At 43.2% G+C, this 25,667-nt stretch overlaps 2 protein-coding genes across 2 annotated transcripts; one reads left to right on the plus strand and one right to left on the minus strand.

The window, feature by feature from the left end:
* The first annotated feature begins 467 nt into the window (after positions 1 to 467).
* On the plus strand, positions 468 to 10,046 carry emilin2b (elastin microfibril interfacer 2b). The gene is made up of 9 exons (XM_023408385.2): positions 468 to 750; positions 908 to 1,033; positions 1,833 to 2,014; positions 2,131 to 3,921; positions 8,393 to 8,602; positions 8,684 to 8,737; positions 8,821 to 8,871; positions 8,959 to 9,075; positions 9,194 to 10,046. Exons 1-9 carry the CDS (start codon positions 617 to 619, stop codon positions 9,526 to 9,528), a joined length of 3,000 nt encoding a protein of 999 aa, XP_023264153.1. The 5' UTR covers positions 468 to 616; the 3' UTR covers positions 9,529 to 10,046.
* LOC111656605 (phosphatidate phosphatase LPIN2) lies at positions 9,992 to 25,345 on the minus strand. Its single transcript, XM_023408386.2, has 20 exons — positions 25,226 to 25,345; positions 19,497 to 19,697; positions 18,437 to 18,532; positions 17,707 to 18,005; positions 17,512 to 17,628; positions 17,204 to 17,330; positions 16,591 to 17,065; positions 15,855 to 15,954; positions 15,424 to 15,611; positions 14,972 to 15,065; positions 14,768 to 14,837; positions 14,560 to 14,643; positions 14,159 to 14,238; positions 13,496 to 13,652; positions 12,744 to 12,892; positions 12,491 to 12,577; positions 12,233 to 12,385; positions 11,775 to 11,889; positions 11,549 to 11,652; positions 9,992 to 11,427 (listed from the first exon to the last, which is right to left on the minus strand). The coding sequence occupies exons 2-20, from the start codon at positions 19,686 to 19,688 to the stop codon at positions 11,283 to 11,285; spliced, it is 2,832 nt and encodes a 943-aa protein (XP_023264154.1). The 5' UTR covers positions 19,689 to 19,697; positions 25,226 to 25,345; the 3' UTR covers positions 9,992 to 11,282.
* Between the last annotated feature and the right edge of the window lie 322 nt (positions 25,346 to 25,667).

Below are 25,667 nucleotides of genomic sequence, written 5' to 3' on the forward strand. Positions count from 1 at the left end.
AGTAAAGTAAGGCCTAAAAATATCACAGTATAATAAAGTATAAAAACGACCATCCTCTTTTGCTTGTCCTCTATAGGTAAAAACATTTGACATTTTAATGATATATTGATCGAGGAACTCGAAATGTCTCCGGTTTTCATTCCAGATATCTGGTCACCTTATCTTGGAGTGCACATTGGAATGATCTAATATGACTTCACTCTAAACATAGTGCTAACGAGTTCACTAAGATATTGATTGGAAACCTACGCCCTTGGGGCACATTGACGGGCGCGCACATTTTACGCACGGGATAATTACGATGCCTTTTGGAAGAAAGACCATCATTATCCAAAAGTAGGCGTCCGGAAATTATGTAGGTCGATGACATTGTGTTTTTGGATGCCGAAAGAGAGCTGGATCTGGGTTTTGGGGTGTGTGTGTGTGAGTGTGTGATCTGAGAACACGGAACAGTATTGGAGGGGTTCCCGAAACGTCACATCCAAGGACGCTGGAGGAGCTTGTTAAGGTCTGCTGCTCCACAGAGAGGGAACAACCCGTGGTGCCTTCACTGATCACTGGACCACAGACTTTCACTACTGATTACCATCTGAAAGGGCACTGCAATATTTTAACCATGAAGCGCGGACTGTACGGGCTGCCACTAATTCATCTTCTAATAATGCTTCCTCTCATCACTGGATCACCTTTCCAAAACAGCATTTTCCAGAACAACGCGCATTCAGGCATGGACACACGACAAAGAAACAAGTGAGTTAAGTAGATTTCTATACATTTTAGGTCATGTTGCACGTTAATGAAACACAGATTGATGTGTTGATTAATTTGTGTGATCCTATTATTCTCATCGTCTGTGCATAAATGGATGCATTCAGTCACTGAGTGATTAACCGGTGGTTTCCTGCAGAAACTGGTGCGCCTACGTTGTGCACAAGAACGTGAGCTGTGCCGTCGTGGGAGGCACGGAGAGTTTTGTGCAGCCGGAGGTTTTACCGTGTCCACCGGAGCTGCCAAACTGCGCGCAACAAGTGATGTAAGTTCCCAGAAGTCCTGGACTCTGCGTGGAGGGCGGATAGTCTTTGCTTTTGTTAGTATTTTTAACAATGTGAGGCAATACTCTTATACAGTCATACAGTTTGGACTGATCCACTATTTAAAAAAATACTGATGTTAATCATCTACGTTGTGGGCTGAGTCAGTTGTGTGTATTTTTATAGTAGGCTATTGTGTGTTATCCAGCTCTGTAACATTCCTGTGTGTGCACTAATACATGTTATTTACAGTTGTGTTATCATAGTACACTTTGTATTGCAGTATAGATCGTTTTTTTTCCTTCAGGGTCAAAAATAAGAAAGCTTTCAGGATGAAAACCATTAACACTTTAATATGCATGAATATGAAATGAATGGTGTCTAAGAGGGACTAAAAGAAATGTATTATTATTATTAATTTTTACTCTTAGAATAATCTTAAAAATATGACTTAAAAGCAAAAAGCTGATTATTCAGACATCTGTGTTCAATCTTCATAAATGGCAAATATGGATTGATTGTTTTGCTTCAGTGTACATTGAGCAAGAAACACACTCCTGAGAAAAGTGGATGGCAGGAAAGTCTGGAACTAATTCCTCCTAACTTCATGATTAATTAATTGCAAATGTGACTGTCTATCTAGTCTCAGTTGCCAACAAACAGACTTTTCCTACATTTTTATTCCAAGATTACATTGTATTTCTGAGAAGGAGAATTGAACAAGTGTGCCATTGTACAGTATCTGTGAATTTTTAGAAAGCAGATTAATAATTCATGTCTTCATGTGTTAAATGCTTCCAGATATCGGACACACTTCAGGCCCATGTATAAGATTGCATACAAGACAGTAACAGAGCTGGAGTGGAGGTGCTGCCCGGGCTACCAGGGCCACGACTGCAGGGAGGTGAAAGACCTAATGCTACTCCAAGTAGAGCGTTTGCCTCATGCGCCGTCTGCCGCTGGACATATTCCAGTCCCACAAGGTGAAAGACACGACTATAACTAAGGAAATAAACCATCAAAATATCAAAATAAATGCAAATATAAAAGCATTTGTATTCTTGTTTCTTAACCCTCTCTCTGAAATTTCTCCCTACAGCTCCAGAACAGAGAACACAGGGTCAGAGAAATCACCCATGGGTAGGGGAGGGGCAGTCTGGAGGTCAGACAGGTCCCAGGTCACCATGGGGCCACGGAGGATCTCAAAGTGCAACACACCTGGAGGAGGAGGTGCAGCAACTGTCCCAGATGGTTCTTGACATGCAGGCAAGAATGACTGACATGTCCTCCAATCTGAGACTGGACTTCCAGGAGGATGCCAGTAAAATGTTGCACACACTGCTGAACAACCTCAGACAGCCCGCCAGTGCACGAGGCGCAGAAACACAAACCATTCAGGTGCAGGACTTCTCCTTTGACCATGACACAACACCAATGGAAGAAGTAATGAACAAGATCAGCCAGGTTACAGACGACCTAGAGTCCAAGACTAATACCCTGGATGACCTGCTGGGCCGTGTCAACCGCCATGATGGACAGATCAGTCTGCTCATGGAGGCTGCCCAGAACCCACTGTCCACACCTCCTCCTGCTCGCCCAGCTAGTGATACAGACCTACGTGCCTACCTGGATGATAAGATCCGTGCTCTGAGAGAGGAGTTGATGGAGGGCATGGATATCAAACTGGCAGACATGAAGAACGCTTGCGATTATAAAATCGTGTCAGTTCAGGAGCAGTGTGAGGGGCAAGAGGCTAATTACCTCAGCCTAGCTGAGCTCATGGACTCTAAGGAAACTGATCTCCGCAAGGAGATTGAAGACCTTAAGATCAAGCTGGTTGATCCAGTAAAAGAAGGTAGCCGAGTATCTGACAATGTTCTCACTCGTGTGGAAAACCTTGAGATCTATCTGAACTCATCTGAAAAGAGTGTGGCAGGGCAGTGCCTTGCTGTGGAGGAGAAACTGAAGAAAGAATGGACAGAGGCCATCAAAGACCTCAGGGAGACTCTGGAGGACAAGTTGGCCTCCATGGAAGAAAGATTCACGACCGTGTTGGTTGATACAAGCGCCAACTCCCAATCTGGGGTTCAGCCAGAGAGTCAAGATATGTTGCAGACAGATGTTAACTCTTTAAAGGGCTCTGTTCAAACTCTGGAGGATAGACTCAATGTCTTGGACCAGTTTTGCTCAAAGGAGCAAAGGGCTAATTTAACTGTTGTAGAAAACCTTCAGCAAGACTTTGAGAGTTGCAAAACTGCTATAGGTGCTATGGAGACTAGTCTGAAAGCCCAGATAAATGGCCTTGGAGCCATGGAGGGGCAACTCCTCAACTGCAGCACTAGCATTGAGAATGTACACAGTGAACTCGGCTCCATGAAAGGCCACATGGGCAGATTGGAGGACTCTCTATCAGATGTAGTCCAACAACAGTCTCAGACGTTGCAGAGCCTCAACTCCACCTGGGGTCAAGTTAAAACAGGGGCGGAGCAGGAGGCCAAGGACCTTTTGGAGCTCCACAGAACACAGCATCAGGAGCTGAGACAGCGGCTGGACGAGCTGGGCAGGGAGGTGAAAGCCGAGGCCGACCAGTGCAGGGAAAAAACTGAAGATGTCGAGAAGGAGATTGCCCACGTGGACAGCCGCGTTGTTAGTGTGGAGAGTTTATGCGGCAAGCTGGATCCTATCTCCAGTAGCCTACAGAGGATCAAAGATGGGCTGAATAAACATGTCACTGGGTTGTGGACTTGTGTCAACCAGCTGAATGGCACAGTTAGAGCCCATGCCCGAGATATTGGAGGGGTGAAGGGAATTTGCCAGAACCTCCAGAACAACATTGCCAACATAGCCAGAGACCTTCAGGTGCTAACCGACAGCAACGCCGGGAAGACAGGTAAGCTGTCTGTACAGTAATGCAAACATAAACCAAACTTTTTTTTTGGCTGTGTTATTGAAAAGGTTGCAATATTAACCAGCTACGACAGCATGGCTGATACTGTTTTCGCCTTGTGAGTGTGTGTGCGTGTCTTCATGGCAAAAAGAAAACCTCCATTCGGTGGTTTTGAGTAGTTTGGTAAGTGTAATATGTCTGTGGACAGATTTCATCACCACTAGAGCGTCACAGATGTGCAAGCTGCAGCCACAAAACGTTACGGGTGTACAGTTGAAATCAAAATGAGGACCAAGTTCAAAGATGCATGTGGTCGGACCCAAATGTACTAATGACTTCCGAGCAGTCATGGGTGGAAATGTCAACATGTTGACAGGCGTTGCAGCTTGTGGGATCCCTTCACAGGATGTTCTCTAGTGGTGCGTATTTCAATGTGTGAGTGAGAGGAAGTTTGATTTTAAATTTAACCATGTTCTCAGTTAAAGGAGGCAGGGCTGATTGAAGACACATGCTTGATTTAATAAACCCCAATTGTGTTGAGCAATGCCTTGGCTCAAAGAAAATATTGCTCACTTGGCTTTTTTCTGTATCCAAGTGTGAATTCATGTGTGTGTTAGTCCATTATCTCTACACACTCACACACACACACACACACACACACACACACATACATATACATATACATATATATGTAGTTTTTTGGATGTAAAATGTTTGCCTTGCATTAAGGTGAACATCAGCTTAATCATGTGCATCTGTTGTTTTTGTTTATCATTTATACTGGATGTTATTGTGAGACTCAGTTATGTTGCTGTCAGCATATCTGAGAGCATAGATTTCCATATCGGTGCATATGTTGCATACGTCTTTTATGAGTTTTCTCATTAATGACACCTATGAGACCGAGCTGGTATTCACCGACTCTCCTAGTTGTAAATGTGAACTAGAAGCACGCCCATAATGTTTACGAGCCCAGTCTCTTCCTCTGGGACCAGCTGGTTTATGTGGCAGATGATGCAGCGTGTGATCCAGTCCAGAATCTTATGGGAGGTGAACTGGAATAAAATAGTCCCGGGTCATGTTGTGATTCCAGTCCAAACCAGTATGTTTCAGTTTTACTCCTGATTTAGCTGTGTCGTTCGGAGATGCCAGTTTTACTAATTTTTGCCAAAGTACTGAATCAGTGGTGGCTGAGAAATGTTGCCACTCCACCCCAAGGTTTTTGTCATAATATAGCATTTAATTCATCATTCTGTCACTGGGATGTTTTGCAAGTGGGAGCACGATTATTCATGATTTCCACTCACTCTCAGTGATGTCAGGGGCTGCTCTGAGCTTGGCTTTCTGTTTGTCTTTACCCTTCCAGCCACCTCATCCTATTGTCTCCCTCCTTGCTTATCTCAAGAGAGTGGAAAACGCTGCTTTTAGAGGGGTCAATTACAGAGAGATCTGCACACAGCTTATCAATGATCCTCAGAAGGACCACTCATGGGCGTCTTTATTTCAGAGCCAAGAGCTTCTCTGTGTTTCGATTAAGAACTACTGGATCAAAATTTCTATCACTCCTTTTCCTCTCAGCCTCTTCAGCACAGTCACATTTTTACTCCCGTCTGAAGTTTTCTCACATTCTTAACTTCCACGGCCGAGTTCCTTTTCTGCTGAAATAAACAGTGCGAACACTCAAAGCTGCACGGCGGTCTCAAGGGCCATTTGTCATTGTGTTTACCATGATGTCATACCAGTTGTTAACCTTAAACGAGAGGGTCGGGAGAGAGGTGAAGAGAGATGTAATATGTCATTCTTGAATTGATTTTGTTGCTTTGAGTTCAGACAGACCATGAAGTTTTTGCTTCAATTTGTTATAGTCGTTGACACAACTGAAGAGAAATTCATAAGCCACTGAGCTTTTGCTTGAAGAACCTTTTTCTTCATTCAACACTGAGCTGCGTATTTCAAGTGAATGTACACATCAGCTGTATTTACCTTGCTTCAAGTTGAGGAAAAAAACAAATTCTTCACATTGGAAATAGTAGTTTGAAACTGTCAAAGTGTCCTGGTGGAGGAGGATAAACACTAAAGGAAATGGATAAACACTAAAGGAAATGGTTCCTGAAAACTGAACCAATTTCCCAAACAAATAAAGGTGCGCTGTAGGGTTTTCCTTATGTTCCCATAAAGGCAGTGCAAAAGACAGCAGCATAAATATAAATGTAAACAACATTGTTTGAAAAATCTGTTTTGCAGATGTGTTATGAGGTAAGAATGCATTTTCTGGACATCAAAGATACACAACACGTGACACACTGAATGTAAACCTTTGTTTGTTTAAAAGAAAACTCCACGGGACGCTTTAAACTTTCAGTTATGAGCTATTGTTTGAGTCGCAGTAGTGAATTGGTCTTTAACATCCATGTCCTCTCATTGAGTTCGACAAGGTGGTTTCAACGTTCTTAAAACAGCATAGTGCAGCTCTATTATGGGGATGCGCTGAGATAATAAAGCGTGATTTCCTGCTCCTGACGAGGCTCCGTGGTTAAGGCTCGTAGGTCAATGCGAGAGATAAGGCCACTCGTAGGGTGAGACACTCTGGTCAGTAGTGAACCATGATAACCCCATGAACCAAAAACAAGATGGGGCCTGACAGAAAGCCTTCAAGAACAATGAAGCTGCTGTAACTGTGGCAGCTTGTTTATCCTGACAGAGTGGGTGTGACATTATCTGACGCAAGACATTTAGCAGTCTCTGCTTTGAGCGCTCGATTCTCAGGCTGGATTTATTGATTCCTAAATCAAAGTCTTTAAGAGCCCACTGTGTTTTGGCGAACAGTGACTCATAAAGTCAACACGCACCAAATTGCTCTGCAGTCATTGTATGTAATGCGGAAAAAATGGCCATACTTGTGACACAAGGGGCTGTTGTGTCCCGGGAACTGAAGCTTTTCCCCGTCTTTCAGTGGAAAGGTGCAAATTTGAGGTCGACACCAGATCCAGCTGCGTTTGTTTACGGCGCACCTCTTTCATCATGACAGACACTCTCACATGCGTACGTATATACATCCTGCTTTTGCCTCATTTATCCTCGTGGCACTAGGTCTGAAATCAGTATTGAATCGCTCCCCATCAAAGCCCGCTCTCTGGAGCACATGCCTCGCTTTATACGAGGAGCGACACGACGAACAGACGCAGACCAGTAAAACACATGCACATGTGTGTATACACGTAGACTCAACCCCCCCCCCCCGTGCTGTTTTATGGTCACACACCGGTCCCTCTGCACATGTTGTGTTTAACAGGCAGACTTCTCCAGCTTCTACACTAAATGACCCCTTTCCCCCGGGGTGAGGGGACAGGCTGTGTGCTGATTGAACATGTGGCCGGGCCTTGGTATGCTGCTGGTATGTCTTTTATGTGCTGGTTTCCCCTTTTTTTTTGGAGCAGCAGAGTCGAGGCCTTTTGTCTCGCTGCAGACCTGAGAGTAACTATGTACCCGCAGCCAGGAGGCTTTGATTTGTTGATAAACTCCAGGGTTCGTCTCAGCTGTGCTTCTCAGGAATGCGGCGGTTTAGAGCTGATCACCATATGATGGGAGATGAGGCAGAGGTCTGTCATTTTCTCTGTTTATGTCCATAATGAGAGGCTCAGATAACCGCTCACTGTTTGGCTGTTAATGAGAGTCGACAGTAGCCCCGACCATAAACACAAGCCAAATTGCACGTATCCTGATTGGTTTTCATAAAGTGACAACAAGTGCAACATCACACATAATTGCACATTATCCCCTATGAGGTTCTGTGTTGGTGCAGATCAGTGCCAAAGTTTAAAACATGTTGAGTGAAGACATCAGTTTGGGAAGATGGATATTCAACCTACTCTCATATGACAAAAAACAAAAAAGAAATGTAGTTTTGCTTGAAAAATGACTGAAAAAGTGTCTCCCATCAATAAATTTGGTCGCACCATTCATGCAGTAGAAGCTATCCACACAGTGACACAGAATCTCTGGATGCACAATGTCACTTCAGGCGATGTTGCATCAGTGTGATGAAGTTGCATGTTTTGTTTTTATTTCTTACGATAGCAGAGCAGATGTAACTGACAGCAACAGTAATAGCTGCGATACATTTTGCAGGCTCAATAGTAGATACTGACGCGCCTAAATGGAAAGCAGCCATTTTAAACTTATTAGTTATATCTGTATGAAGCCATTACATCCTGGTCTGCAGTCAGTCTCCATGGAGACACAGGGCCTAAATCAGAAAAACTTACAAAAGCTCCTCTGCTCATCATTTTAAGGGGTTTTAACTGGATTTATGGGGGAGATATTTCTCACGGAGTGAAAAGGGTGAAGTTTTAGTGTCACTATGACACCAGCTGGTTTGGTGACACGTCTGACCTCCAACCATCTGGCCCTGCATCTGTCTCTGCCTGACCTGCAGCCTCTGTCCCATCGCTCACTGCATATCTGTCTTTTTCAGGTGTTCAGGTTGCAGTGGAGGACGCAGGACTTCCCCAGGGCTCAAGTAAGAGCCTCACAGTGGCGGTCGGCCCAGTGGACGCCTCTCTCCCTCAGCCACCTGTGATAGAGGCCGGAGAGGCGGGTCCCCCCGGGAAGATGACCTCGTCCAAGTTGCCCAAGGGGACTGGCGGCAGCATGATGCCTGTTCAGGGCTTTGCTGGAGCTCCAGGTGAGACACCCCCCCCCCGTATATGCACTCTGTGCTGCATGTTTCCCACGACGCGCTTCACCTTTTTCCTCTATTTCACAGCTTCTCCAGTCAAATCCACTGACTCGCTTAAGATCAGCATTCCACTAAACACAGGTAAATTCATTAATTGTTACGGTGCATCACAACAATGATGCAGCTTTCAAGTGTGGATGAACCGTTTTCCTCTCGCTCAACAGATGTGAACTCGCTCCACCGACCATCTCCACAGAAACCTGCCATGGCTTTAGGTCAGAATTTATTGACTGATTAAACAAGATGCCGCTTCAATTACTCTAATGTTTGCCGGCGTGTGATGTTTGTTTTCCTGTGTTCAGATGAAAGGGTGTCGTTCTCAGCCGGTCTGACTCTGACGCCGTTCCAAGGAGAGGTTGGAATCATTCGATTCAACGAGGTGTTGGTCAACGACGGAGGACACTACGACCCTCATACAGGTAACTATCACTGCAGGCTCACAGGCCCAAACAGTGAAGCATGAATCCACGTTTTCCTCCATAAAATACCCTTGACCTCAACTTTGACACATAATCAGCGTCTTCCCTGTGTCCTCAGGTATTTTCACAGCTCCCACAAACGGCCGCTACCTGGTGAGCGCTGTGCTCGCGGCCCATCGAGGGGAGAAGGTTGAGGCGGTCCTCTCGGTGTCCAATCGCAGCATCCAGAGGCTGGACTCCACGGGATTCTTGTCTGGAGCGGCAGCGGCCGCGTCACACGAACAATGCAACTGCAGCAGTTCAACCTCGCTGAGCCTGGTTCTCTCCCTGAAGCGAGGAGACCGAGCCGGACTCGTCATGACGGCCGGAAAGCTCGCCATCTCGGCTTCCTCCTCTGAGATCCTGTCGTCTTTCAGTGCTGTGCTTCTTTACCCCAGCCCATCAAAACGGTAGCCCGCCCACTATCAGAGACAACTGACACCTTATATAAGCCATAAGTGGAGGATGTTGATACACTAACGCTAATTGTGATATTTTATTATCAGAGAGGGAACCAACAACAAAAAGAACAACAAACGCAGTCTCCAAATAATAAGAGATTATTTCTATCATGAGTACTAATATATAATGTTTTTATATTAGTTATTTTCTATTGTAAAGTTTTGTTTACAACCTAGACCTACCAAATACATATTTTGCTTGAACATATAATTGTTGTACATCTTGTAATCAATGATTTTAAAGATATGTTACTGCTAAAATTTCAATTCCAGTTGATCAATTTGTTAATTACTGGGAAGAAATCTGTGTTTTTTCCTCCAGAATGAACCTCACACGTCCTACAGTTCACACCCGTGTTCATTATTGCAGATATACTCCTTGTTGGTGCTAAAATGTCAATAATGTGCAAAATCAGTTTTGATTGTTCTGACACACTTTTTGTTTTTATTAAAGCATCATCCAACAAAGGATGTTTGATTCAACAGTTTCTTAATACATTACATATAGTAAATATACTATATATACAGTCTATATACACTAGGATCTACACTTTTGACACACCACAAAAATGATCTTACATAAGTTGTGTTCAGAGCCGACCCCTCACACTGTCTAACAAATACAAAGCAAATCAAACAGCTGAATATATTTGTGCTTGCACTGTCATATGATGTCAACCGGATTCCCACCGAGGTAATCACAACAACCTACAGAAAACACTTGAAGCAGCTGCAAAAGTTCTTCATTGAAAAGTGAAATTTGACACAAAAACTAAGAAAATACTGTGTGTTCTCGTCACACAAAGTTTATCACTTTCATAGAAAGAATGCATGAAATTTCACTGACAGCTGTTACCGAGCATGAAAAGCAAAATAATAATAAAAAAAAAAAAGAGGCATTAACATTAATAATATACTGTAGTTTGTTTTCACAAGTCTGGCAAAAGACGTCTCAAAGATTAGCTTCAAAATTCATCAAAAATAGTTTTCTACCGTACGTCTTAACTAAATCTTGTTTTTTTGAAAAATACTTAATACCAAATAGCAGCAGTATCTACAGTTCAGAAAGTGCTTTTTCTTCAAAGTAATGCAGTTATAACCTATGAGCAAAATCATTTCACATTTCTTTCTTTTTTTTTTAGCATCATTGTGCAAAATCCTTAAGCCCCGGAGCAAAGATATAAGATTCATATACATCAACTGACACCGTTATAGAGTGAGTAAGGCCTTAAAGGGACGACTGCACACTTGCTCTAAATACAGCAGGAACTGTGCGTTTGGTGATCGTTCTCGTTTCATATCGAACTCGTCAGTTTAAACACAGTTATTGTACCTGCGCTGCCTAAATAAGTGCTTAGGCAATTTCTTCTCAGAAGCGCTATGACAAATGATAAAACAACTGATACTTTCATATCCCAAAAGCTGACAGAGCCGTCCACTACACCTCAAGCACAAACAACACCAAGTGCATAAAGGGGATAAACCCTTAATCAGATGACGTGGCACAAAAAACATGGAATACATCAATATCCCAAACTTTGTCACTAAACAGGAATGTGTCTAATACAATACAAAACTAATATATACTGAATTTATATTAAAGAACTATCATCAGTATTAAGCCAGTGCATACAGGCATACAATAAATTACTGCTCTGAGCTCACTTGATTTCAAGTAATTAATTTAACATTAATATTGGTCTGAGTTTAAAGCAGCTCCTCAAAACACACCTCAGCGATCGGCTGCCTCCAGAAGCAGAAGGAGCTGAACTCCGGGCAGCTGAAGGTGGCGTTGTGTTGTGAACTTCGTAAAGGGAAAACGTGCTCCACCAGCTCACTCAGCCGACTGTAACTGGAAAAATAAAAATACCAAAAAAAAAAATTAAAAAATGAAGTAACGGGAACAATAAACACGTGCGAGAGAAACAGCTGACAGGCAAAAACAACAGCTGCAGGGACACTTCAGTACTTACGATGTTTTATTGCCTTTGGATTGTTCGAGGATTAACTCGCCTTTGGGATTCACTGTGAATATGCGGCACACAGGCACACCTACTTGTTTGTAGGCAAAGACGTCCTTGAAGACAGGAAAAAAAAAAGAAAAAAAAGACAATCATTTTCATTGAACTGAGCCCAAGAATACTCGTACAACACAGTGAGCTCAGTAAATCCAAAAACAAACAGAAACGTTGCACTTACACTCGCTCTGTTTCCGAAGGCTGCGTAGAAGGGATGCGTGTTTGGGAAGAACAGGTTCTTGATGTCGGTGAGGCATTCGATCTTGAACTTCTCGGGCTTTTTTTCTATGATCTCTCTAACAAGAGAATTACAAAGGAAGGATTAAAGACTTGACCTCTGACCTTTGATTGAGCGGCTGTCATTTCTAACCATTTATAATGACTATAAAACGGGTTAGTGAGGTTACCAATCAGAGCAAATGCTGAATGAAATTCTGAGGTTTTAAAACAAAACAAAAAACGGTGCAGGATGAAGTGACAGGTGAACAAAAGACCAAAAGCAGAATTACTGTCATTTCACTGGGATAAATCACCTCATTTTGTGTTTGATCTCCACTGTAATTTGCTGGAAGAGCAGTGTCTAAAAACACTTGTTATTTGAAATGAAAGGAGGACCTGCTTAGGGAAAGGATTTCTTACCTGTGGAAGGCGGAGAAGAGGCTGCTGGGGGAGAGCATGAGAGGTCCTTGAGGCAGGAGAGTCCCCCTGTCGTTCACCCAGTGCAAATATCCTCGCGTCATGTCAGCCATGCCGATCGCTCGGGCCGAACAGTACAGGAACTTGTAACCGTTCCTGAAGTGGGCAGATGTTTATTAATGGGTTAGATATTTCTATTCATCTTTTTCATACCGTCAGAATATAGGAAACGGAGAATAGTACTTCAGTCATTATTCTTACTCGTGCACTGAGTGGTAAAGCTTAGCGATTCCTTGGTGAGTCCAGTCTTTACCAAGCTGAGGCAGGATCTGTCCAAACACATCTGATCTGTGGGAAGAAAAGTATCTGGGGAGTAAACACTCAGGAATCATGTGATAATATATCTGAGGTTGAAACTATCAAACCTGTGTAACAAGATGAAGAGCAGGACAGTCTTCATCACGGCCTGAGAATAAACTACAAATATGGTGAAAAGGCAGAAATGTTCCCGTACTTGGTGATGGTGCCGTCGATGTCAGAGATTATAACCTTGTCGTCCCAGTTCCACAGGTAGATGGTGCCCTCGCAGCGACACGTCCCCTGGTACTGAGTGGTTATGCTGAAGGTGACATCATTAGGCCCCTCCCTTAGCTTCAGGCTGGCCTGTGAGAGACATAAAAGCATTTCTTATAGGCAAATACAGTCTCACTGGCTGAATTAAACCTCAATGGGTGGACCTAAAGAATATATAGAAGGAATATAGAAGGAAATTTGATCCAGATATATTACTACAAAAAAAGCTGCTAGAAGCTGCAGCATTCATGACACAATAACATCGACTTATTGATGTTCCTGGGCCTGAACCGTAATAGAGCTAAAATATAAAACATTTCCTGAGGGTGGCATCACAAAAAAGACTCATCAAATCAATCAGGCTTTTCTTCTTTACAACACAAATGTGTTCAGTCAATTTCATGGAAAGTTGCTGTGAAAAATATGAAGTATTTTAGGATATCTGGCCACTGATGAAGAAGCAGAAGAGTGATGAAGACTCTTAGGCCCAGTACTAGCACCACTCTGTATCTTTCAGTGCTTTTTTTATTTCATACCTTCTCCTCTCTGTTTTCTTTGAGTGTCGCTGAGTTCATGCTCTTGTTTCTTTATGCTCTCTCTACAGGTAAGTTGCACTGCTCCACTTGTCATTTGTCTGCGTACAGATCATGCATTTCTGTGTCCTATCTTGCTGTAATTCATCTATGCTCTTACTATCTGGTCAGAGGACAGGCGGAGGGATTTCTTATAGGAGTGACAAAGCGCTGGTGCCGGTCCTTCTGTCTGCACACGCTCAGTAGACGTCAGAGCAGGCGCCACGGCGTTCAGCTCTTTAGTCTCGTCGTCGCTGGACCACTCTGCTGTTTTGTGTCTGCAGGACAGAGAACGCAGTCTGAAGGAGGGAGACCAGCAACCGATATCAAGACAAAGGTCAAATCAACCCCTGATGGTGACTTAGGTGCAGACACTTCTATGTCAAAATAAACACAGTAACATGGCAACGCACTGACAGAAAGTGTGTGAAAATGTGATTGAGGGTCTGCAGACTCATTTACAGTCACCAGAGGGCGGCAGACTTCCTAATCTGCCTGTTTGGGTTGTAAATATACAATGTTTTTGTTTGTAATCCCTTTCTTTTACACTGAAACCGAAAGCATCTGTAAAAATCTCCAACACGAAGCCAAAAAAACTTAACTCTTTAAAAACTGCTTCAAACAACATCTAAAATATCTGTCCTGAATCTTCATGAAATAGCAGCACTGCTCACTGACTAACATGCTAATCCAGTCTGTGTGCCACATGTTTACCCAACACTGCTTGTGTCACTGTGTGCGACCGTAGCGTTGTGAGGAAGCCAGAGCTTTGTTGCTGACTCACTGTGTTTCTGGGGCCTGGTGGAGGGCAGGGCTCTCTCTGGTCAGGGACTCCTGTCTGTCTAATTTGGTCTCCGATGATGACTGAGGAGAGGAAGAAATATTATCAGCCTCTAATGCGTTGACATAAATATCTATTGTTAAAAATCAATGTACAGTGAAATACATGGTGTAAATCGAGCTCAAGTCTTTGTATAATGCAAAACAGGAAGATAATGGTTCCTGAAGCCTGTTCCTGATTTGTCTCTCATTTACAATGCAAAGTTACTCAAACGGCATGCGATTCCCACTGATCCCCACCGTACGGTCAACACACACACACACACACACACACACACACACAGATGGGAGTGTGACTCATAATCTTACCTAAAGACTTTTGGCTGAGTCACACACATTCAGTACCTGCTTCACGCTGCTCTTTCTCCAGAACCACCAGCGTCCAGACTTTTTTGGCATCTTCTCCTTCACCCAGGCCTCCTCTGTAGCCTGCCGTTCACATAAATAATTCATGTGCAAACAGACATAAAAAGAAAAAAAAAAAAAAGTGCAGATGCAGCATAAGATCAAATTGCACAGTATGAGCACATCACATTAAGGCAGAGGATGATACCTTTGGCAAGTTCTTCTGAAAAGCCTGCATACTGAGTATCAACGGTGCCGCCAGGGTCCAGTTGTAATACCTGGAGAAAATAAAGGTTTTTGAGGTTTTTTTTTGTTTTTTTTTTTTTTAAAGCTGTAATGTGAACATCATGCATAACATACAAATGAACCATCTGATGAGAGAGCGCGTCCGTTAGGGAGAAGGAAGACTCACCTGTTTGCGATTCTAACCACCAAATTGGGGTTGTCAATAATCGCTGGATTCTCTGCAAATTCGTTGTAGGTGATGATGTCCTCCATGAATTTTTCTGGAATAAATGGAACAAGAAAGAGATGAGAAGCAGGGACAGACACAATATGTCATGTATGGCTGCTTACTGAGTCCTCACACAAGTAGTCCAAGGATGGAAAGCTTTATTTGTCACATACGCAACTAATAGAATAGAATAAAATAAAATATGTAAAAGGGTCAAATGTAAATATGTCACAGGTATGCAATGTGCAGGGTTGTGTAAAGGATTTAATGGGAAAAGGTTTCCATTCTTGTAATACAAAATAAATGTTAACATCCTTTTTTCAGAGATAAGATAATTTGCCTACAGGGAACAAGTTTTTTATCAGTGACGCTGCAGTTAATGACAGCCGATAATACAGGTGATTAATTACCTTTCGAGATCTCCGAGTTCTCGCCGACGCCTCCGCACAGCGACAGTGTGACGTCGGGGAGGTCGCCGGCAGAGTCGGACAGACACTCGGTGCCGCTGTCTGCTGCTGCGCTGCCCACCGACTGTGGAGACTGGGATCCAGAGCGCCGTCCCATCTCCACCCAGTGTTTAGGAACCTGCTCAGACTCACTGAAGAACACCACCACAGTCCAGTCTTACACATTTAAAATCACTGACTTTCAGAAAGAGACGCAGACACTCTTATTTGTTCTAGAAGTTCTCAATGGTACCAGGTATTTTCAATGCGTCTGCGCTTCTGCTTACAGCTAGGGCTCAGTAATAATGTGCTCACTGAGAGCTCGGACATGTGCTGCGCATACGCCAAATGAGATAAGGTGTCTGAAGCGGTAACGGGACTTCAGGGGTTTGTACCTTTTCGGGAAGTAACGGGCAACAACATCAGGCTCCAGTGCATTCAGATCATCCAGGTAAATATCTTCAGGCCCCTGATGCTGGCTCCTCTTCCTCACACCTGCACGAAACGGAAACCACAAGGAAAGAAGTTTACTGAGAAAATCGCCGACTTTGTTGTTTTCTTTGCTTTTTTTTTTTTTCCACTTCCTTTTCTTTTAAACATATGAATGTAGAACAGTCCCAGAGACCAAATCTGAACTCAGGCCCGAGTAGAAACCACATCCTTCCTGTCAACATTCACTAACATTAAGACTGTGTGTAGACTACCGTCATACAGAGAAATCTGGAGTTCTACTCAACATTTCTGTGTCATTTAAGATGCAAAATAAGAATTATTCAACTATTAAAATGATGCTTTGCTTCTTTGCTGTTTTCAAACTTTTCATAACATTTTTTTTTTTTTGTATTTTCTTATGTTTGCCTTAAATATACCATCTCAATACCTTGAGGGTATTGCAGTTTTCTCATCAGGTAATGTTTTTGTAGAAAACTTACAACTACTATCAGAAATTGCTGAATTCTAGCCTCCTGCTTTTCAGGCATTTCAGGAAACTTATCCTTAAAATTTCTTTAGTTGAAAGGTCATTTTTATATTCATACAGAATGAAAATGAAAGCTGCAGTAACGACCACAAAGCGCAGGAAATACGTAAACACAGTGTGAGAGAGTGAGGTGTAAAAGGAAGTCGTGTTACCTCTCCTCTTGCTGGGGGAGTCCGTGGGTTTGGAGGAGGCTCCTGTGTCGGCACAAACTGCCGCAGCGTCTCCGGCCATGTTACTGCCTCCGCTGGCAGCAGAGCCGCTGCCCCTGCGGCCGGGCGGCGAAGACGTCCACCTGGCCTTGCGCACGGTTTTTGTGTTGAGGTCAGAGTTACCGGGACGTGGCTCGGAAGTAAAACTGCTGCACGCCGAGTTGGAAAGGTCTGGCTCATCCTTGGTGACATTTGCATCATGTGGCGACGCTTCAGGGGCCTGTGGTTTGCAGCAGCACTGATCGGGTTTAATGGTCCGTGGCTCTGGTTTAACGATACTGCAAACTGGATCTGTGCTTCTCTCTTCATCCCGTGACTCTTCCTCCATCGCTTCTGAGCTTAAAATAACCCTGAAATGCGTGTTCTCCGAGGGAGTGATGATCAGCGTCTTTGGCTCTGTTTTGTCCTTTTTGTTGACCTGCATACAAAAGAGTACAGAACAAGATGAAGGTTAAAAATCCATACACACCTAAATAAAAGGAGCATATGAGCCAGACAGCCCCACAAATCTCACGTGTCTTAGACCAGATTCTACGAGACTAGATCTCTACCATACCCTGGTAGATTCTGGAAACTCGCCCCACGTCCACTGCATGTGCGACTCGGCCCTGAGGATGCTCTCTGCCGGCTTCACCATCAGCTCCGAGTCACTCTTGGGCGACATGGGCTCGGACATCTCCCTGCTGTAAGCAGACACCACATTTCCACTGAGTCAGCGCTAATGATCTTGAGGGAGTGTTTTGTTTCACTCAGCCCTGTCTGTTTTCATACAGTGGGTCTTTAATGATGTTTTATCGTTTCTCTCTGTTTGTATGAACTGTGTAAATATTTGAAAGGGCAGAGCGGGAGGGGGAGGGGGCGTACGTTGTGGAGGGTGACCAGTCTCCGTCGGAGAAAGGGTAGCTGTCCCATTCGAGGCCGGTGAGGGGGGAATGTTGCCTGTGGTCCGCGCTGTTGTTCATCGTGGAGAGAGAAGACGCCCTGAAGACAGGAAACCATTAAGTTCACAAAAGGTTTACGACAGACGACGACGAACTGAACACGAACATGTGCGCTTACCGCCCATTGTGTGCGTTGTGCTCCTCGTCTGAACTGAGCTCACACAGCTCCGGCTCCCCACCTGCAGGCGTGGTCGTCGGCTCCTCCTTGCGCGGCTCAGCTTTGTGCTTCCTCCGGCGCCTCTTCTTCTTCTTGCCGGCTGAATTGGAGCACAGCTGCGCGTTTCCAGAAGACGGGTCTTCTGGATTCAGTGGCGCGCTGGTCTCCGCCACCGATCCCACGCATCTAGGCTCTCTGCTCCTGAACAGAGCCTCTTCTGTGGGGATGGGCGAGGTCACCAGGTGGGCCGGGACGATCTCCTGTGTTGAGGAAAGCATGAATATCTAGAATTACCGCCTCGCGATAGTTTGCCTCCGCCAACCAGTCACGTTGCAGGAAATGTGGTCACAATCTCACAAGTGTTTATGCAGAACATTATGATATCACAGTGAAGTTGACCTTTGACCGTATGTATATAACATGTCATCACTTAATTTCATCCTTATAGACATTTGAGTTAAATTGCATCATAATTAGTGTATGCATTTGTGAGTTATGGCCAAAAACATGTTTTGTGAGGTCACAGTGACTTTGACCTTTGACCACCAAGTTCAAATCCAAATGAATGTTTGTGCCACATACTGAGATATCATGTTCACAAGAATGCGACAGACGGACGGACAACCTGTAAACGGCTGAAATTCGACATTAAATTCTCCGTCATTTTCATCACATACTGAACAAAACTCACATTGTTCTGCTCCGTCTCCTGGACAAAAAAGGCCTCTCCATTGTCTCCAAGCTTCATGTGCAGCTCCACAGGTTCCCCGTTGATTTCTATGTCAATCTGCGGAGTCACACAACACATTTCTGTAAGACACACACTCACCAGGTCACCGTGTTCCTCAACAAGCATCAATGAGGTTTGTTTACAGCCGTCCACAATGCGGCTCATGGATTAAAAAAGACAAAGAAAAAACTGTGCCACAGAATTAACTGAAGAATTAAGAGTTAAGCTACAGAGAAAACAGTGAACGGCTTGTGTGAACGACTTGCTGTTTTTAGCTTTAGCCACAACTTTTATCTGTGAATTACACAACCAGGGTTTCTCCTCTCAGGGAACTGAGAATTGGGCTGCATGGGTGGAATTAGGTTGTTAATAAAAAGGTCAACACACATTCTGTGACTTGTGTGTACAGCAGTGCTTCTTTCCATCCTTTAATTATCAGAAAAAGGTTGTGAGATGAAACAAAATCTACTCAAACTGTCTGCAAGATGCTGACGTTTGATAAGAAGTCAAGAGGAGGTTTAACTTTTAACCCACAAGATTCACTGTAGAGAATCACTGAATCCGTCTTATCCGTGAACCACGGGCGATTTCCTGCACAGCTAAGTCTGTAACAGTTAAGGCTCTCCTGTTCTTAGGATGAATCTTAACACGTTGAGAATACAGCAAGAGCAACCCACCTTAGTCCTCAGCTGAAAACTATACAGCGTCTATAAATAGAGAGAAAGGGCAATCTGCTGTTGTGAGGAGCAGAGAGTGGATTGGATGGTAATGTTGAGAGAGTTTCAGGGGGGGGAGGGGGGAGCAGCAGCAGTTCAATTATAACCCTCTGGAACGGACGGTTCAATCTGTTATCCTACATTTTACTAAATATTTTACAGGCACCAGTCCTTTTAGCAGATATAACAACATGCTGTTAGATTTATATCGGGGGGGAAAAAAGTGTCAAAAATGCAGGAGCAGCTACATCTGTTGATAACAAAGATAAAATGTAATTATGTCTTTGAGAAATATGTGCACTCACCACTTTCTCCCTGGAGCGCAGCACCCCCAGTTTCCCGAAGCGAACGTGGAAAGGCGAGCACTGGAACGTCCCATCGGGCTGTCGGACCACGACCACGTCGATGCAGCCCGACAGGGTGGCCTGATTGATCCCTTTGTACAGCTCCTTCACCGTCACCAGCACCTGGCCAGCCAGCTGCCCCACGTAGTTCATGGTGTCCACCTGCCAACAACAAAGACGCCCTTTCGCTAATTAACATATATGTAATGACGGCATTCGACAGTCACCTCATTAGACCAAGTTTAACTGACCTTAATTACCATCAGAATAAAACAATGCATTTTTTTGCTGCATCTTACTAGGCCACTGTTCCTGTTGCGTGTGCTCCTGTTGATCAGAATAGTCTGCAAAGGAAATGCAAGCTGGTCCCTAAACACAGCGGCTCTGTCCCATTTTCCTCAAAAGAGTCCTGCTGATCGTGACTTAATCAGGCCCTCGTTTGCTGCGGCGAGGGCCGCTGCAGACCAGAGCAGTGCAGAGCAGAGAGGATAGTGTGTGTTACTGTCTCCACAAAGAACAAACACACACACACACACACACACACACACACACACACACACACACACACACACACACACACACACACAGGGTCAAAATGGCCAGATAGCTTGTTGTGGCAAGTTCAGATGCAAAGGATTCCACAGTATAAGAAACGGTGTGATCCATCAGAGGCAGGCCTGAAGTTTGAGCCCCATTGGGGAGTGTACAGCAAATATACATATAACATTACATAAATATCTAAATCCATTCAAAATCTAAACATGGCTCAGAGTATTAGCCTGTACTGTGAACCATGCTGCTTAAATATTACAGAGTCAAGAGTCAAGAAAGAGATAAAACACGATAGATAACATGTTCAGATGATTAGTTAAGTCTGATATATGCTGTTTAATCAGTATTTCAGGATTAACATGTTTATATTGCAAAAGACATTTTTCCCATCTCTTTAGATACAGGTTGTCTGTTCCAATGAAAAATATATTAACAGGGCAAAATTTCAAAATCATTGGATGGGTAAAAAACTAAATTGGATTTGCTATTAAAGTTGTATCAAGAAAAAGGAAAATCTCTGGCTGTCAGTCAGATAATTGCAGCATCAGTAATCAGCTAACTGAAGAGGAAGACAAACAGGCCTAATGCTACAGAGCTACAGTATTAACCCAGTGCCTACCCATCCATTAAAAAATACTTAACAGCTGCTCAGCTGATGCATCAACAAACATAAGACATGGCTAGGAAAGAAGAGGCACCAGGAAAACCACACAGATTTGCAAACAGAGATGAAAAGATAGAAAGCAAGAGCTGATTCTATCACAAGGATGAGCTTTACCTCAATATCACTCTCCTTACTAGGAAGTCACTCACTCACAAAGAAAAAGCCCAACACAATAAAATATACATTCGGGCAACTAAGTTTGAGTATAGGTTTACTGAATGACAAAAAACAAAATCTTCATCAACCACACACCACCACTGTATTTCTACACACATGACAGTGTGTTGTGTTCCTAAGGTTTTCTAAATTATATTTTATTCTATTATATCATCTATTGAAACAGCAGGACACTTTACTGCTCAGTGTTTTGATGCACCAGGGTTCATATGATCTTCCCTGGAGGTTGTCAACACTGGTCATGTGGGTGTCATTAGGCGCGCTCACCTTGGTTCTGCACCCGTCGTTACTGTAGTGGACAACACCAACACCATTTTCAAAGCAAGCTCAAGCTATGTGTGTGTCTGTGTCTGTGTGTGTGTGTGTGACATGAACAATGAGACTCTAGCAGCGTGTTTCAATATTTAGGACAATGGTTTACACGGACTAAATCAGAGCTGCATACCAGCTGGATGGACTTTGACACCATTCAGTTTCTATGGCCTGCAGCCACTGCACCCGCTAAACTCTAATGCACTTAAAGGATGGCAGAGAGAAAATACTCTGCAAATAACCACCTGCTGAAAAGAACCGGAAAAACAGCTATACATACAGAAAACAAACAAAGAACACAAACACGCATAGTATGCCTCATATGTTATCTCTACAGTCTAGTGATAATAATCACTAGAGTCTCAGGTAATCATATTACCACATAAAGCAGGATTGGGCAATACGGCAGTAAATACCATGAGATCAAAGGGATTTGTCTCTTTCATTTTCATTTTTCCTCACTGTGTCTGTTTGGGCCGTTGTGGGCAATGTTGCAAATCAATGAGCAGGACTTGGATTTACAGGATTTTTATACCACTGTGGTAAAATACCTTGGTTTGTAAGGAATCTAATTCACTGTATAAACCTAAAAAAGGACATTTAATCCCACTATAGCATTTCACAATAGATAAATGATATCACCAAACAAAATGATATATGTGCACTATGTTTTTCCCATGTGATTATTCTTTGTGTTTCATTATTCACATCTCTCACCCTGAATATAAAGGTGGTCTACAGGTGGTCAGGGATACAGTTACAACTGGCAGATAAGACTTGAGCTTTAAAGATGAGTTGATTAACCAATTAGTCAGCAGCATATTGGAAACTATTTTGTTACAGTAAGTATAAGTAAGTAAAATTAATATATATATGTAAATTTAACTTTTCATAGACTGAACGATTTGTCAATTAATTGTACAATAATCCACAGATTAATCAATAATTAAAATAATCATTAGTATGGGTCTTATTGGATACTTTCATCACCTGATTATGAGAGAAAAACCCTGCAAATAAATTCCCACCAAAACTCCAAAAAGCCAAAGTACCGCAACTCACCAGAGTCCAGGGGGACTTCAGGTGCAGCCGCTGGCCCTGCTGCTCTAGAGGTAACCTCCCTGAGAGCTCCATGTCGCCCCAACAGGATTTTAGCAGGAAAACCGGGTCTGCTAAGACCTTCTCTGCTCCCCCCCGTCCTCCTCAGCCACCCAGCTCCTGGTCTGTGCCATGCACCACAGCCGCTTTCCAACCCCTCAGACTGAGCACAAACACTGCGAGGGAAAATTACCCCCAGCCTGAAGCCCTTACATAACCTCTCCCTCAGCACCGGCCCTCGGCACTGCCATCTCTCTAAAGACCTAAAAAAAAAAACTTGAGAACATTTTAATCTATCATTTATTTGTTGGAATGATAAATAATTTATAAATCACTTTCTCAATAAAATATGAAAACCAATGCAGAACCAGTTTCCAGACCCTGAAGATACTCTCTAAGATTTATCATGGGAGTCCGGCGATGTTAGCATGGCAATGTTAGCATTTATACATGCTATTGTAGGTTAGCATTAATGTCAGATAAGGCTGACAGGATTTTGGTCAGTTGTTTTGGAGGTGAACTCATCTAAATCTGACCAGTTGATGCCAGTCACCGTTCGGATTCATCCTGTGGACACCATGAATGTTTGTATGAAAATTCATAGCAATCCATCCAATAGTTATTGAAATATTTCACACATGTTGGACCATTGCAGTATGATTCCTAAAGCCACAGTGTTGCTGTTCAAAATGGTCCTTCATTCACAACTGTTACAGAATGATAATTAACAAAGTAAAGCTACAGCAAGGATCCAGTGTGTTACAGCACCAGTTGATAACACTGTTATATTGTGTACTCTGTGTCCCTGCAACGTGCTGTGGCTTTTACCCCGCAGTGAACCGCAGCACATTGTAAAGTGAAAGTGCAATGTTCAGTTAATGGACAAAGCAGAAGTGTCTAGATCAGAGTCATCAGCCATGATAGCAACGCTGCAAAAGCAGGTCTCTCTAGCGGGCTGACTACACACTGTCTGCATCTACACACCACCAGATTTAGTAAAAGCGTCGACTCCCACAGCCCTTCACGTAGACCCCCTCCGCTGCAGCGCTTCAACACTCAGGCACTCGTACCATAATGTTCTGCATACAGTAGTTTCCAACGGAGAACAAGAGCATCAAGAGGGAGGATTTAAAAAGATTTATGATGTAGAAAACCACAGTTTGTTCCCTGATGAATGTTGACGAAACAATCTGAACTCTAGGTCCATGTACTCGCTTGCACTGGAGCTTTTGACCATATTACAGGGTTTTCATTAGTGTCAAGCTTTGACAGTCCAACAAAGAGTACAAAACCCAAAAAGGTATTCACTTTACTATCACAGAGGAAACTGAGAAGCTAGAACCAGTTTTCGTTCACAGATTCATTCTTTAAGTCATTTTTATGCAAAAATGTGTCAAGTGACTCAGAAAATAAGGAGTAATTGCTTGAGCTCTAGTTCCAAGTCAATCTGCTCACGAAGACTGGTGGAAAGCTCCAGAGCAAGTGTGTGAGTAAAGATTGTTTTGTCAACTACTGTTTCCAAGGTCAAGACATAAAACGTCTACAAAATGAGAATAAATAGTGAAAATGCCGGTGTCATTTCTCACAGAACGAGGTGACGTCTTCAAACATTATTCAGTTACAGTCATGTGAACAATGAAAAGCATCAAATCATCATATTACAGAAGCTAGAAACAGCAAATATTTGACATTTATGCTTTAAAAAATTGCTTGATCACCAAAATAGTTTCAGATTAATTGTCTGTTAATCGACTAATCGTAAGGTAAAAAGGGCTGTGGCCAGTACTTGATGATAAATCGTACACAACCCTTTCTCATCCACGACTCTCTCTCTCTCTCTCTGTGTGTGGGACGAGGGACTTTAAGAGGTGTTAATCCTGTTTACAGGATTAAGACGAATCTAGCTTTCCCTGTCTCGGCACGTTCCTCCTGCTCACTACGTCCCAGTGTCCAACGTGATCCTGCGTCAGCCAGTGTTGTTGTGTCTGAGGTTTTCATTTCAGTCACCAGTACCAACAGCACCGATGTTTTAGACTTCAATAATCCAACTAGCACAGGAACTAATGATTACTTCCATTTTGAATGCAATGCTGCTGATTTTCTACTAATTGCTTAATCATTTAGTCAATAAATTACTGTCAATTCTGTCAATCAACTAACTGATTAAATCGACTAAATGCAACAATATTTTGGTAACTCCAAACATCTAGTAGCCTTGGTGTCTATAGGAAGAAAATAAAATATTCCTCCACATTCACTGGTCATTCAGCTATACTGCAGATTTTCAATAGAGTTACAACAGCCAAATCTCAGTGAATATTGATTCTCATATCTCAGTTCAGATACAGTGGATTGATCATTCTCTAAAATCCAAAGTCTGCTAACCACAATCAGATGATAAAACCTGCATATTGTCAGCCTCTAAGCGAGACAACCACAAGATCTGATGCTCATGATATTGCCAAAAGAGATGTAGATGATGTCAATGTGAAATATCCCAAGTTTGGACATTGAAACTTCAGGTATAGCAACCCATGAGGCGTTCAAGGACACAAACAGACATTTATGAGAAAGACTGGGCTGTTATAAATAGCTGCACCGTGTCATTGAGGTAGGGTTCCTCTCGTAAGAACGTACACTGTCTGTTAGTCGGTGCTTACCGCTAATATCCGCTATCACAACACTTTAAATGCAATGTTCAGCATCAAACAGGACTCACGAGTTGCACACAAACCAAAATGACTCCTGAGAAAGGTGTCAAGGACTCCGCTGCCGGTGTCTTTACAGCGCAGAGGAGCGACATTAACAAGCGTCGATACTAATTCTGCCTTATCTTCTTTTTTTTTAATGGAGCTGTGGAGGAGAATTGGTGATTAAATCGTCCTACCCGTCGGAGTAGAGGCTCACCCGCAGTCAGTCACACCTTCGCTCAGCTCCTCTACCGGCAGTTTGTTGCGTCTCCTCCGCCACCGCCGCTGCTGCTGCTGCTGCTCTGCTGAAGCCACCGCACCACGTGACCCTGCAGCGCTCAGGCTGCACGTGATTACAACGCAGGAGGACATGATGAGGTTAATTATTAAGGTTATTTATTAGAGATTTGTGAGGAATTTGAGTGTGAGTTTTTCCTCACAGAAGAATAAAATAAAAAAAAGATTGTTGATATGATGATATCTCATGATTCTGCATCACAGAATAAACTCAAAAAGTTGAGACAATATAATTGTGGCTTTTTTTTTTATATATTATAATTTAGGAAGTCAAATGTCACTGTATCTTGAGCATTGACTGTATATAAATACTATATATGCTATTATATACAGTCTATGGTC

The sequence above is a fragment of the Seriola lalandi genome, unplaced genomic scaffold (assembly GCF_002814215.2).
Source record: "Seriola lalandi dorsalis isolate HSWRI2012SDOR001 ecotype SW California unplaced genomic scaffold, Sedor1 jcf7180002054360, whole genome shotgun sequence".
Classification (NCBI taxonomy): domain Eukaryota; kingdom Metazoa; phylum Chordata; class Actinopteri; order Carangiformes; family Carangidae; genus Seriola; species Seriola lalandi.